The sequence below is a fragment of the Cataglyphis hispanica genome, chromosome 5 (genome assembly GCF_021464435.1).
Source record: "Cataglyphis hispanica isolate Lineage 1 chromosome 5, ULB_Chis1_1.0, whole genome shotgun sequence".
Lineage (NCBI taxonomy): Eukaryota > Metazoa > Arthropoda > Insecta > Hymenoptera > Formicidae > Cataglyphis > Cataglyphis hispanica.
The window spans coordinates 3807125-3821622 of NC_065958.1; the positions used below are offsets into that span (position 1 = coordinate 3807125).

Below are 14498 nucleotides of genomic sequence, written 5' to 3' on the forward strand. Positions count from 1 at the left end.
AAATGCGGAAATGTTATAAAATTCTTCGTGTTCTTGTTTCAGGAACCAAAAAGCGAATCGACGAAGTAGCATTACCGAGGACTATTCACGACTTGCCGGAACGCGTTCTCACATGTGGCCTGTCACTTCCCGGTAAGTTTTAAAATATTAAATTCTTTTTAAGAAATATATATAAGAAAAAGATATGCGATAAATATAATCAAAATTCGACAAGATAAATCATAGAATAAATTGTCGAAACTTCGGTCAAGAAAAAGGAAAAATTTAAAATTATAATCTTAATTTTTTTACGATAAATCTTGAAATATCAAATATTTATCTGAGATCTACATCCACACAAGTAAAAGTCGCGCTGATTTAAAGACATCTCTGTAAAATTTAAAAATGAAATAACGCTCATGGATTTTCATCTTTAAAAATGCTTCTGGTACGCGATGGCCGGACTGCGCTTTTGTCGTAAGCCTTTGTCTCGCGTTGTAGTGCTCTACATAGAGATACGCAATGGCAGAAACCTTCGCTTATACACGCGACTCTCGTGTCGCGTTGCAGAAGATAACAACACGCGGTGACCGCGTAGGAGTATGCGGAAGCTAGGACACACCCACCACGTAGGGCTCTTAAGCTCAGTTGATTCACACGCCTCCGCATCTTTTGCTCGTGCATCTATTTACGTACTTGGAGTACCGGCGGATACTTCTCTCCGGAGAGCAGATCCTCTTCCTTCTCTCCCTTCTACGATTCTGCCTTCTCGAGTATACGCCATTCTCTCGACCATTCGCTCTCCTTGCCTTTCATCCCGCTTTGTCCCTTTCTCTCCCTTTCTGCGAGGCTCAGCTGGCCAGATCCGCGGATGTCTAACTGTATTCCCGTAGTTGGCGCAGTTGTTACTCTCTGTCGTCGATTAGCGCACGGCAGGAAGAAGGTAGTCGTTGGACGGTACTTGAGGAGTCTGACCGAAGATTAACCCGCGAGCGTTTGCGTCACGAAACACACGCTTTGTATGTATGTGTTTTAAATTATTATAGAAAATATATAATGATCGTTTAAAAGCTTTTAAATGGGCGTGTATATTTCAGAAAGCAGAAAATTAAGTGAGACAAAAAGAATTTTTTGCCGAAATACACTTATATATATATATCGATGTAAATGACGTAAATGATATATTCGAATTAAAATTTTACATTTTACGAATAAAATTTTACATTAGCGATCAATTGCGAGATCTGCTGTCAAACGAATAATATTCTAGTATTCGACTTAGCAGCACAACGGTTAACGTAATATTATCTCGTGATAAGAGATGGAAGATGATATTTATCTGCAAAGATTGATTGAAAGCAATATGTAATATATTTTCGATACTACGAAGAAGGAAATCACTTTATCGAATTTTGCTTTAAATCGAGTAAATCCACCACTTTTTCGGTGTTTTCGACATCGACATTGTTCGTGTAATAGTCACGTCTTACGAGACACAGTGTTCTGCAACGGGTGAAAGGGAAAAGCGCACTCTCGGCCGCTTTAATTACAACCGAGTGTGGGATATGCGCGACTCTTTTGTGTCTCGATTATAAGGAGAGACCCCTCGCAGCAACATTAATGTTAACTATCCATTTATTCGAACATGAGTTACATGCTCAATTCACACGCCTTCGTGTTCTCGTGCATTCGTCCATTTAACTGGCTTTTCTCGTGAAAGGGCCAATAGTCCCTTCTTCCTTTTTCTTTATCTATCTCTCTTCTAAATGCTGCTCCCTGTTTGTCTACATCTCACACATGTACCGTACACTCTTCCGTGTATTATCTCATATACACTCTTCCCGCTACCTTTTCCTATCTCCCAGTACCGCCTCACAATGTTCGTGCTCCCTTCGAGCTTCGTGTTCTACCTCGTCCCTTCTTCCGCTCAACCTCCTGACTCGCTCAGCTGGCCGGATTCACGGATGTCTAACTGTATCCCGTAGTTGGCGAAGCTGCTGCTTTGTCGTCGATTAACTGACCAGTATACGGGCAGGAAGAGTCGATGGACGACAAGCCAATGTATTCCGGCATGCGTTAAACAGTAAAAATTTTAATTATAATAAAATATAGACTTTTTACGGTGCTTTTTATCAGCTTTCCATAAGTAAATTTAAGTGAATTTACACGTTTTTACTTTTGATCCTCAATGATTCATGAGAGAATGCAATGAATGAATTAAATTTCTTTAAAAGCAGAAAAGCAAATTATTGAAAATAGCATAATTTTACATAATTAAAAAAAATGGTAAAAAAATAAGATACATATAGAGTAAAATTAATTCTTTAAACAATAATATACAACACTCTTCGACATTTTAAAGTAATATTATATTAAAAAATAATGGAATAATATTACATGTGTTTTTGCACGATTCAATTTTTTTATTGCGGACAATTCGTCAGAATAAATGGCACAAATTCGTTAACACATATTCTTATATGAGCATCGATGACTATACTTTGATTCGCGCGACCCACGTATCTTCATACATTCCGGTACCTATTTATGTCTTTGCTGGTGGTAGTTTCTCGCGTGTCTCGTTAAGCTTCTCCTGCTTCTCTTTCTTCAGTCATCGATTCTGCCTTGAACGGCTCGATGCTCGCGGTGTTATCCTCATCTGGTCGGGCTCACTTCCTCCATTTCGCAGCTTGATTGCAACAAAGCGCAACGTTTTAGTTTCGTGGGATCTTGTTGGAGCTGCCTCGCGGCTAAGTTTCCAACCCATCTCGAGTAATCTTTGCGAGATTTTCCGACCATTTCACGTCGCTCAGCTTTTACACTTTAATGTCTGCATGTCTATATTGCATGTACGATTCCTCCCTAATGCCGGTATGATGTGCGATGAGAATGTAGGGTTTCACGAGAAAGTCCATTGATAATCCGTCGGAAATGCACTGTCTGTCTAGAAAGAAATGTAAATTCGGTCTTTTAGGTAATATTGTGCTATTGCAATTTATTCGAAGAAATACATAGGACACGAAGATTGTATGTGCATAATGTAGCTAGCCTATTTATCCTCGAAATAATCAATTAATGTATAGTAATTGATAACATTGAAAGTTTGAATTGAGAAATTTATTTGTTTAGATACAAGTAATAAAGAAATATTTTTTTTTTTTGTAATTTTGATAGTTTGGAAATATGTAACATAAAATTACAAGACTTTTAATATTAAAAACGAAATGTGATTAAGGGATATATTAGAATTCAATCATTACTATATATTCATGCTGCGAAAAAATGTTTGATTATTTTGATAATTTTGCGAATTCGCAATATTAGTAAAAAATATTAGTGTTGACAGCTGCAGGAATATCTATACATTTTTGAGACATTGTCTAGTATTACAAATCTCTTAGTATCGCATGATATGAATCTCGATACGTCATCCGTACATGCTTCTGCTTCCTCGTCATTGATTCTCGGCGTTCTCTTGAAGCAATTGAAGATCCTCTCGTTATATCCCCTTCTTTCTCCCCATCGTTTTCTTTTCTCTTCCCATGTGGATTCCTAGCTAGGGAGATCACCGAGTACCTAACTGTAATCCCGTAGTTGGCGAAGCTGCCGTTTTGTCGTCGATTAGCTGGCTGAAGATGCTGTGCCGCGCGCGGTCGCCTAAAAGAGGCGGGACGAACAGGAAGAGGAAGCGCAGTAGATGCTGCATCGAGTCGCGTTTACGCCCGCCGGACAAAGAAGTGCAAATACGACAAACGACCGCGGCCGAAGTTCAAGCACTTGGAGAGAGAGAGTCGGAGATTGGAGAGCGCTAACAAGTCCCACGAGTGCGATGACGGTCTCTTTGGCGACATCTCGTATTTTTTTATCGCCGTTCTTGTCACGGATTGGAAGGGGAGAATTTTCAAGCGAGAATCACGCGCGTGATAAATTTCGCTATCTCGTTCTAATTCACCATCGCGTGTGATTAAATCGAATTGATGTGCGAGATGGTTTGAATTACCGAGCTCGTTGGCACGGACATTCGTCGAGACTCAATTATAGGCGTACTCGCATCAATTATCGAAAAATGTTACCACGTCAGGAGAGATCGCTTCAGCTGGATTTATGTTAGGAATCATAGATTTATAAGGTAGCTCACCGCGTGACGCGTACACGGTTGTAGCGGGAGAGAGTGTAATAGAATCTTCGAGAAAGACGATGCGAGAAATTATATAGGGTGTTTTGCGAAATCTACATTTAGGAGCATATTTTTTGGCAGATTTGAAATCAGTATTTTCCTTGTCCGAAAATTTGAATCAAAGTTTAACCTTAGACTGATTTAATGTTCAAGACTAATTATGATGAATTGAATTTCAAATAGAAAAAATTTATTGTTTAATTATTCATACACTTTGACAATATTATCATGTAAGATTTAATTGTATAAATGTTTTTAATAACAAAGATAAATGGAACGTTTGCTAAGTAAAAACTTTGATGCAAAATCTATCAAGTATCTTGTATAAAGAGCGCGATATTTCAACGAGATTAGATATCCTCGTTAATTAACCCTTTCGCTACGGCGGGCCTTGCCGCGGAGTGCCTCGTCTAGAACGGAGCGCCGTGCCGAAAGTGGGAACATTAAGCGCGCGCAGTCTTTAGCATTCGGGGCCAAGACTTTTTCTCAAAAACGACTTTGTGACATTACTTTTAGAAACAAAATGATTCGTGTTCATAATTTTTCCATGGAGGTATTTTTAATTCAACAATATAATTAATATTTTTATATTATACAACAATATAGGAACTATAATTATAATATAATATTAAACAGTAATTTTTAATAATAATATTCTGTATGAAATTTTTCAAAACACGGGTAGACGCATAAACCAACATCACAGTTCTTACATTGATATCGTGTTTGACTGGTTTTATCGTTCTTTTGCATACTACACATTTTCTTAGTGGACTTTTTCTCTTCGTCTTGTTATTCTCATAAAGTGATGGAAAATGTCTTGCAGTAAGACGCGTTGTGTTGATATGACCAGATTTATTAACATCCTTCGTGGCTTTTGATGAATGGTAGCGCCTTAAAATTTGTCGAATTAATTCAAGATGGAATTTAGCCATCGATATATATTTCCCACTTTTCAACTTATATAGACAATAGGCGTTCCATATGCATATATCCAATAAGTGGAAAAAATACTTCTTATACCACTTTTAAATTTTTCTTTGGGAATGAATTGTACTTATTATCATGTCAGTTTTATCCACGGCTCCCATAGAACGATTATAATCAACGACACATTTTGGTTTTATGATCATTTCCTTTGTACGATAATGGATTTTTGTATCGACAAATTCTTCGGTGTGAAAGGTCGATAACATGTACACCTCCCTTTTGTCATGCCATTTCATGGCTAGCAAACATTCTGACGACCAGAAACTCGCCTCGCCTTTTTCAATTTTTTATCCATTCTTGGCATACCTTTGCGTCTTTTTTCACGGTGCCACAGGCGTTAGTACCATTCTTGTGCAAAAATAAACAGTGCTGGACTTGTGTACCAGTTATCAACAAATAGAGTATGCCCTTTTTCTAAATATGGTTTGAGTAACTGGACAACAATGTTCCCAGATTTTCCAAGATTTGCATCTGTGTTGGTAATATTGGAGAGGGATCCGTCGTAAATTATAAAGTCTTGAACAAATCCAGATTCCTTATCACATAACACAAAGGACTTAATACCAAATCTGTTCCTCTTTGATGGAATATATTGTTTGAAGGACAATCTGCCCTTATATAACAACAAACTTTCGTCAATGCATAAATCTTGGAAGGGATACAACGCATTCTTGAAGCTTTCTCTAAGCATATCACAAATTTCCCGAATTTTATATAATCTATCAACATTTGCTTGCATATCATTGGTATTAAAATGTAAAATTTTTAGTAAATGTAAAAATCGGTCCCTTGACATTATTTCACCAAAAATTTTGCTTCTCAAAAGCTCATCGTTTGCCCAATACTCAGAGTGAGATAGTTTTTATTCCGCGACATCAACATCTTTATACAGAGGAAACGATACATTTCATCAAGAGAAGTCCCTCGTGAAGGACTCGGAGCGTTATTATTATTTATGCATTCCTCATAATCGTTTGTTGTTTTGACAATAAATTCCACAAAGCTCTCGGAGAAAAATAGCTGGAAGTAGTCAAGAATTGATGCGGAGTGGCTAATTGGTACTCTTATTCCGGAATTTCGTTTCGAAAAATGATGAAGTTTGGGTCGCGCCGGTTCGGTAGTCCATGTAATATCCAATATATTTTTTCCCGATTTTTTCGAATTTTGATCTTCGGATTCTGAAGTGCTCAATATACTCTTTCGAGTTCTTTTGTACGAAATAACACTCTCATCTTCCGATTGCGATTCATTATGCCGCTTTCTTTTATTATTTTGATTTTTATTGTTTCTAATCATTTTCTGGAACGGGTCAAATATTTAAAAATTTATTGCAGTTGCAGAAAAATATAGAAGTTAGAAAAATAATCAGTTATACCTTTGTCTTGCTGTACGTCTGATATATTATTTTTATAATTTTAATATAATTGTATCACAATTCACTATATTTATATAAATTTACTGCAATTTTGTCACAGATACGTCTGGTTTCTATCCTCTGATACATTCGACTTACGACTAACTAAGTATAATTATACATTTGAGGCCCACGGGTCGAACGTTGCAATAGCGCTTGCAAAAAGCGACTAAAGTCGTTCTGCGCGGATTTGACATCTTGCGGGGAAGCGACTAAAGTCGTTTTGCACGTTTTATTGGTGGATTCTTGGTATTGATGGGCTTTTGTAGTGTTTTTACAATAAGATCGGATACATATGAGTATTAGGTCAACGTACATTGCGTCGAGCAAGCTCGCAGGTGCTAGCGGGAAGATTGGGGTAAGGAGGGAAGAGATTAAGATAAGCGACGTCTTCTCGGGATAATTTATGGCTTTTGTGCATGCTTCGATGGATCCCGGACATACACTGTCCAAATGTAGACGAAATACATAGATCGGGAGCATAGTAACGGGTGCATAAAGCTGCCACAATGTCTATTGCGAAAAACCTAAAGTTTCAAAAACTACAACTATTTTGTGAAGTCATTTTGCGTACGAATTGTAAAAATCGCCCGCTACCCGATGAGAGTTCGGTGGCAAAGTACCCGCGCAAGATGTGTTAACATTTGGTTCCATTTTTCGGGCGGGTGACTATAGTCACCCGTCGGGTATGCGTGTCGTTTCGTGGCGGGTGACTATAGTCACCCGTAGTAGCGAAAGGGTTAAAGGAAGAGCGAACGACAACGAGGTCGAGCAGCGGCGTGAATCGCGACATCCCATGTATTTACACAAGATGTGATTTACGGTTTTATGCAGGTCGGATGCCGTGTGATAAAGACGATCCCTCGCGTCTCTTGTTCACGGAGTGAACAAGCTAATGCGCAGATCAAACCGATTCACCTAACTCAAACTCGAGCGTGCACGTGAAAGCGGTCAGCTATTTTACGACCATTCGCTCGACGATAAAGTCGTCGTCGTCGTGGCGACTTGGCCGAGACTAATCTTGACCTGGCAATGCGCACAATTGACGGCGAATTTAGCATAATGCAGTGGATTATTATTTACATGTTTAAAAAAGTAAATATACGCGATTGTTCAGAACCGGTTTTATCTGTACATTAGATGTTAACTTCAACTTCAATTTTAATTTCAATATGTTGAACTCTCGACTTTCATAAAAATCTAATTTAGAAGTTATACTAATTATATGACTTGTGTCGTTTAGATTGTTTTCTGTCACCATTCCATATTAAATTCATTAAATTTTTTAATGCAATTGGTTGCATTTTATGCATATTATTAAAATATTTCAATACAACATAGCTTTCATTTATAAATGTCATACGATTAGTGCGATCTTTATAATTTATAACATAAATATCAGATAATTATCTTGAAGCTGAATAAAAAGCGCGGAAAATATAAAGTCTTATAAATTCTTGTTCTAGTAGTTTAGTTGTGGCGTTAGTGAAACTATCCCTTATTCTGCAAATTGATTTATTAATTGTGCGATCGTTCTCTCCTTGAAGATTTTATTTTATAAGACGGGCAAAATCGCGATATGCGATTAGACATGCACTGTTCAAGCAAGGTACTTTTAATATACCAAGGATATATCAAGAACATATAAAAGTAGAAGTGAAACGAGGATCTGGCACGAAAGATCCATATCATTGCCTACGGCCGATGCTACTAGATGAACGTTTGCAATAGGTGGATGCACTGTGGAACGGTAGATACTGAAGATATACTAAAAGTGATTAAGTAGATACAGCGGGAAAACGTGATTGCGCACAGTCGGAACGATTAATCCAATCTAAGATAAGAATCCAGGCGGTAGTATTTAGATCCTTTTCGCATTAATATCAATTAAGGCCATGTATATTTGAATAATAAAACAACATGCGCGATTTTTTTCCCCTAATAGATTCGGGAAACGAGTCAATAATCCCGCCGTTACGAAAGTCTACCCACGCGCTAATAGAGCGTGTGCATGCGGGTATTTAAACCGAGTACCATCATATCCGGCATTTTCATAGCCGTCATCGATTGATCGCGTTTAACTAGTCGAGCATATCGGCCAGTACTCTCGCGTAGCTAATTACATGGAAGTATTTTATTATCGTGACACACACCCGGACGATGAATCAATGGCCGTTTAACGCACACACGCCTCGGCGTATCACCTGACCCATTGCAAGGGCCTCGTGGCCTTTATGTAGGCGGAATTGGCCAGAATCTCACACGCCATGTCCGGTGAAAAAAATCAAGATGCGTATACGTACTCATATCGAGGTCGCGATAATTTATCACGTGCAGAAAACGGTGAAAATTTACATCTCTTGAACGGCTACGCCGTTCATGTATAGACGAGTTATTATAATAGATGCAATTATGCAAAGAATATCTTTTGCACTGTTTTGTATCGCGCTTTCCCTTCCTCCCCCTCCTCGAGTTTATTAGCCTAATTAACTATGCGTGATTTACGGTACATTGTGCGTTCTTTTGAATGTACGAGCTTCGAGCGATATGATAATTAAATACGAATAACAAGAGAAGGTGGAGATTACATCGCATCGTCAGTACGATAATTTTTAACTGTACATTTTACCGATTACGAAGCTTGTAATACATAAAGTGGAACGGTATTGTAATACATTGATATGAAATTTTTGCATATTTTGCATACAGTAAATTGCTAGCATGTTAACAAGAAGTGATTCAGTTCGCAACGAAGCGCTTTTTAAATTGCTATTATGAGAAATTGAATTCTGTTAAGTCAACATAGAATATGTATCACCTGATTTATATCATAATATTGCAGCAGTTTGACAGCCTTGTTGTTCTGACAACATACGTGATTCTCGTGAAAATTTTTTGACTGCGAACTTTGACTTGCTACTCTTTATTATTTTCTATATATTAAATTTAATATTTTTCAAAATTTTCTATTTGCATGCGCACACATAGAGTGTGTCAGTCAGTCTATTGAAAAATGAATAGAGAAAGCAGAAATACGGTGTGCCTCAACGTTTCGAGTCTAACATATAAGATATCCTTTAATGGCTGCCAGTCTATATTCAACCCCGCTTGCCTTGTAATTAGGGGATTATGAAATTGTTACTTTGAGAATACATCGAAGCGTGGCTATGCCGGGGTGGTACATGCGTGCCTGCAAGCACGCAAAAAGAGAGGCATACATTCCGTTATATTCAACATGCGATAAGCTGGTATGTGATCCACCTCTCGGTAAAGCATCATCTCGCTTCATCGGCACGCGTATATTCTGAGCGCGAGAACGTTAAGCGGGGCAAAACACTCCGGTTACGATTTCAGCGATTTAGAAACGGCTCGTTACGACACACGATCATCGCGTCTCTCGTATTATTAGGAAGATCCCGATTGCCCGATTCATGTAATTACGTTACCGCTTGTGTGTATCACGATGTGAGAAAATTAGAAAATCTTAGAGATCTTCTAAGAAATTTGCATCCTACAAAGTATACGGGAAACGCGACGACAAAAACGCGACGATCAAAAGAAATAAATTTTAGAAAATAAATGTTACATATACTTGCCAATTTGTAAATTAATAAACATTTCTTAAAACTGTAACGAGTCATTGATAAATGCTATATATAAATAAAAAAAAAATAAATAAATAAATTGCAACGATTTTTAATTATGTATATTTTAAAAAATGGATATAAATAAGAAAATTTAATTACGAATTGTAAATAAAGCGTCTTTCAACAATGAACTCTCCTTCTTGTCTCTAAAGATCGTTGAAATATGATGTTACTTATGCTGCGCGTAATCCTGATTTTCCGCTCATATACGTTAAAGAAATGGCTGAGCAACAAGCTTGTGACGAATAGGAATAATAACTAATAGTATTCGCACGATCTAACGATTATGGCAAAAACGTGAAATGTATATATATCTCGTATTAGGGTCGGTGTGATTAGATTAAGTAGAGAATTTAGTTTCAGCTTTTTTCCGTTGTTATTTATCAATTTCGCTATTTAATAAGAATAGATACTAATTGAGGAAAAGCAATCGCTACTTTTCATAATCTTCAAAGAGTTATTAATACTCATTTCAACTTGACAATGTTGAGATTCAATGTTAAGCAAAAACGAAACCGGGAAACAGACGAAAATACATTTCACCGGTAGAAATATAGGTCAATGTGCCTAAAAAGCGCCGAGATGTGCAATATACCGTAACATTATTCGAAGGATTAATACCTTAACACCGTAATCTGCAGCAATATCACAGAATCTGTTTGCCATTGAAACCTACCGTATTACGGATGCGCGCACACGACGAGCTTTCCCGTAAAAATCGCCGTGAAATCGTATCTCTCGCCATTTAATACTGGTGATGTGCACGCGAGACGGCGGAGGATTATAATTTTCGATACTCGATAATCACGGCCCGGCCGGCCCTCGTTTTAGGCTGCGCGGCCCGGGCACGCAGGCAATTACGCGGTAATCGTAGATATCGCGCGCACGCAGCCTGAATTCAGGGTACGACCCAGATCCCAAGAGAGAAGAGAGGAGGCTGCCAGCCTCCGCCGCCACCGCCGCCGCCGATGTATCGATGCGGGATAAGGTTTTGCCGAGGCCAATCGGTAATGCCTCCTCGAGTGATCGATGCGCCTCGCCCGATTATCGGCTCGCGGTTATTAACCGCCGCGAAGATTTTCCGCGGCACTAATTGCGCTGCATCGACACGCGGGTCCCGAAACGGGGGCCGGCTGCCATTATTGGCGCCGTGCGAACACGTTGCTGCGCCTATAGAAAGTTGCAGAGGCGTATTAAACTAGAAATAGTCTTGGAAACAGAAATGAAGGAGCTGACCGTGTTAACTAGCACAATTTCATTCATCGATTAAATTAATTAATTAAATATACGCGGCGTGCTCCCCCAATTTTTACGATTTATTTAACGTGATTTTATGTTTGTTACTTTGCTTTAATTGTTGAGGGCAGTATCTACCTTACTGCACAAATTTCAATTTTTAATTTTATCATATAAGGCAATATTGTGATAGTATTTAATTAATCATTAATCATCAGAAATAAATAGCTGATTTAATCTAACTTTCAAATCCGCAACTCTAAAATATTATTTATATAGAGAATTACATGGTAATAAATGCAATCCGTGGATTTGTCAGAGAGGAATGCACATGGTAATCGCAATAGCAGATTAAACTTGCAACGCAACAGGTATGTCCAATCAATATTTCTATTTAGAGATAACTTCTTCCTGGTATAACTGATCAATGCGCTTATAATCAATATCGACTGTGATGTTTTATACGATTTATTAACTCACCATAAATTTTTCATTGAACGCTAATTATGTTTATCGGAAGATTATCAGTATTAAAACCGTTATGTTATCTTAATAAATAGATTTACATAAAATATGTAATTGTTTGCATTAAATGAATCTGATATGTAGTTTTTACAAGATCTTTAAAACGAAGAGAGATAGAATCACAAACGTAATTTAATAACATAATATGCCAATGATTTTAACAGATAATCTGAATTCGTTGTGAGAGTAGAGTACAAGTTATCCAAGTTATTCGAATAATTTAAAATAAAATTACAGATGTAATTAATGGATTATCAAATTTAATTGAAGTATATTATTTACTGCATCAACTTTTTGCATCTATTACATGACTTAACTAATGACAGTGATATGATACGCGAATCTAAGAATTCGAGCTAGTTACAAGAGCAGAGTATCTTATTCGAATTATTTGGATAATTTAAAGTTACATATGCAATGGACTGGAAAATTTAATCGAAGTATATATTATTCTGTACAGCAGCTTTGCATATATTACGTGACTTTACGTGGCATTCGGCAGCAAATGACAGTGAGATACAATACGCGATTTGATTCGCGCTTGGTGAGCGCGTAACGTCTTGTACGATCCCAAAACAGTGGCGGTCTCGCGAGAAAGTAGTGAATGCAGTCGTTGGTACGCCCCGCCGTTCGCCAACGAGGAATGCAAGTAGTAACTGCCGCTGCGCGTATTCGACCGGTTGTTATGAGAAATGTCCAAGTGGACGTAAGTAATGTCTGACCAGCAGCTACGTGGTAACTAATGTCCTAATGCTTTCAAGGCTCGATCGGAAATAATCGGAGAGGATCGTAAATATCGGTATTCGAGTACCCGAGGAAGAGAGAAAGAGAGAACCGTTCGTTGCCCGGACTCTCGACTTTACCGTTGACTTCTTTATTATTGGCAAACAAGATCTACGAGTTAAGAGAGATGATATTTAGCTGTTCCTTTTAACAAGTTTGCGATTATTAACACAATCATAAAACGGATATTAAATGCTTCGACCGAATCTTTTTCTCTTGATCGTTGAAATTTATAGTGCATTGTATAATAATAATAATAATAATAATAATATACTAATGTATGCTCTTTTTAACCTTTTCATGCACTATTAAACTATATATTTTTATATCTAAAATTATTAGGTTTATTATGTTTCTTGAAACTATTAAGAATTAAGGAATATTATTCAATTAATTTAAACATCTCACTTTAAGGTTTTTAATATTATCATTTAATATTGAACACGCATTGAAAAATTGTAAATTTCTATTGAAGCAAAATCATTAAAAAAATTAATAGGGAGATTTGCTGTTCAAAACGCGGGGGCAGATTCTGGCCGTTTATATGTTTGTTTAACTAACAACTACGCCTGTCGATACTCTGACATCTACACTCGATCGAGCACGCATCCCTTTATCGAAGTATTTGTTTGCATCTGTACACAATGTTGCGCTCGTAAACAAGAATCCAAATAATCTTACATCGAACGATCTTCGATCGGCATATAACCGGGAGGTATATTCTCGATTGCTTCTGCAAACGTAAATACGCCCACCCGCCAGAGCCCCGTTATCGACCGCTCTTATCACACCGATCTGCGCTCGTGGAACGAGTCGCTTCTCGAAACCTGGTCTTATTTCCTACGGTAATCGGCATCGAACATGGAGAAAAGATTCGCGTGCGACCATAGTAGGAAGCATTGGAATTCGTCTCAGGCTAGTGCGCTATTTTTTTATGAAATAGAGCAAATTACTAATTATTTCTATATAATCAATATTATGCTTGAATATATATATTTTTTAAATAATTATCTTTTTTTACATTTTTTTTTTAAATATCTGCGACTTTGCAATTTAATGATAGATATTTTATGTAATACAAATTTTTGTTTAGAAATATGTATATTTATAAATTATATATATATATATATATATATATATATAAATGAAAAATAAAATAAATAGATTTATGAGATAGAATATTTAATATTAGAATATTATTACAGAAGAGAATCAATAAATTTTTACTAGATACTTTTTAGAATGCATTGCACCGCATTTATAGCGGAATGTGTATGCAATAATAAAACAGAATATGCAAATGAAGTTGCGACTGGTCGACGTCTGTCTGCTCGTAAATAGTAATGGGCATATGTTGACGCGGGGGCGTGAGATTCACCATAGAGACCTTGGTGCATAGTCGATGTATTAGCGAGCAACATTGGTGGAATGATGTGAGAGGCAAGCAGATAGAGAACAAAGCCTTGATAGATTTAATTAAAAACGTACAATTAAGAGATAGAATTAAGACTTGTATCTTCAACGTTCTTAATAAAGTCGATAATAATAAAACTATAATTTTTTTTAATCACAAAAAAGTTTTCTCGAAATGTACATATACTTTCTTCAATTTTCTTAGAAAAATAAATTCCATATTTAATATAATAACTTTTAATTAATATTATTTTAACTATATTTGAGACGCACTTAATTTATGAAATTTAATGTACATGTATGTGTGTGTGTGTGTGTGTGTTTATATTTCAAA

General features: G+C 37.0%; 1 protein-coding gene across 3 annotated transcripts in view; it reads left to right on the forward strand.

The window, feature by feature from the left end:
- LOC126849658 (puratrophin-1-like) overlaps nt 1-14498 on the forward strand; it is a 261721-nt gene that overhangs the window by 149954 nt on the left and 97269 nt on the right. For all 3 annotated transcript variants that reach the window (XM_050591699.1, XM_050591698.1, XM_050591697.1), the window contains exon 5: nt 43-132. In XM_050591699.1, coding sequence (XP_050447656.1) covers nt 43-132 — 90 coding nt within the window. The remainder of the gene's footprint in view (nt 1-42; nt 133-14498) is intronic.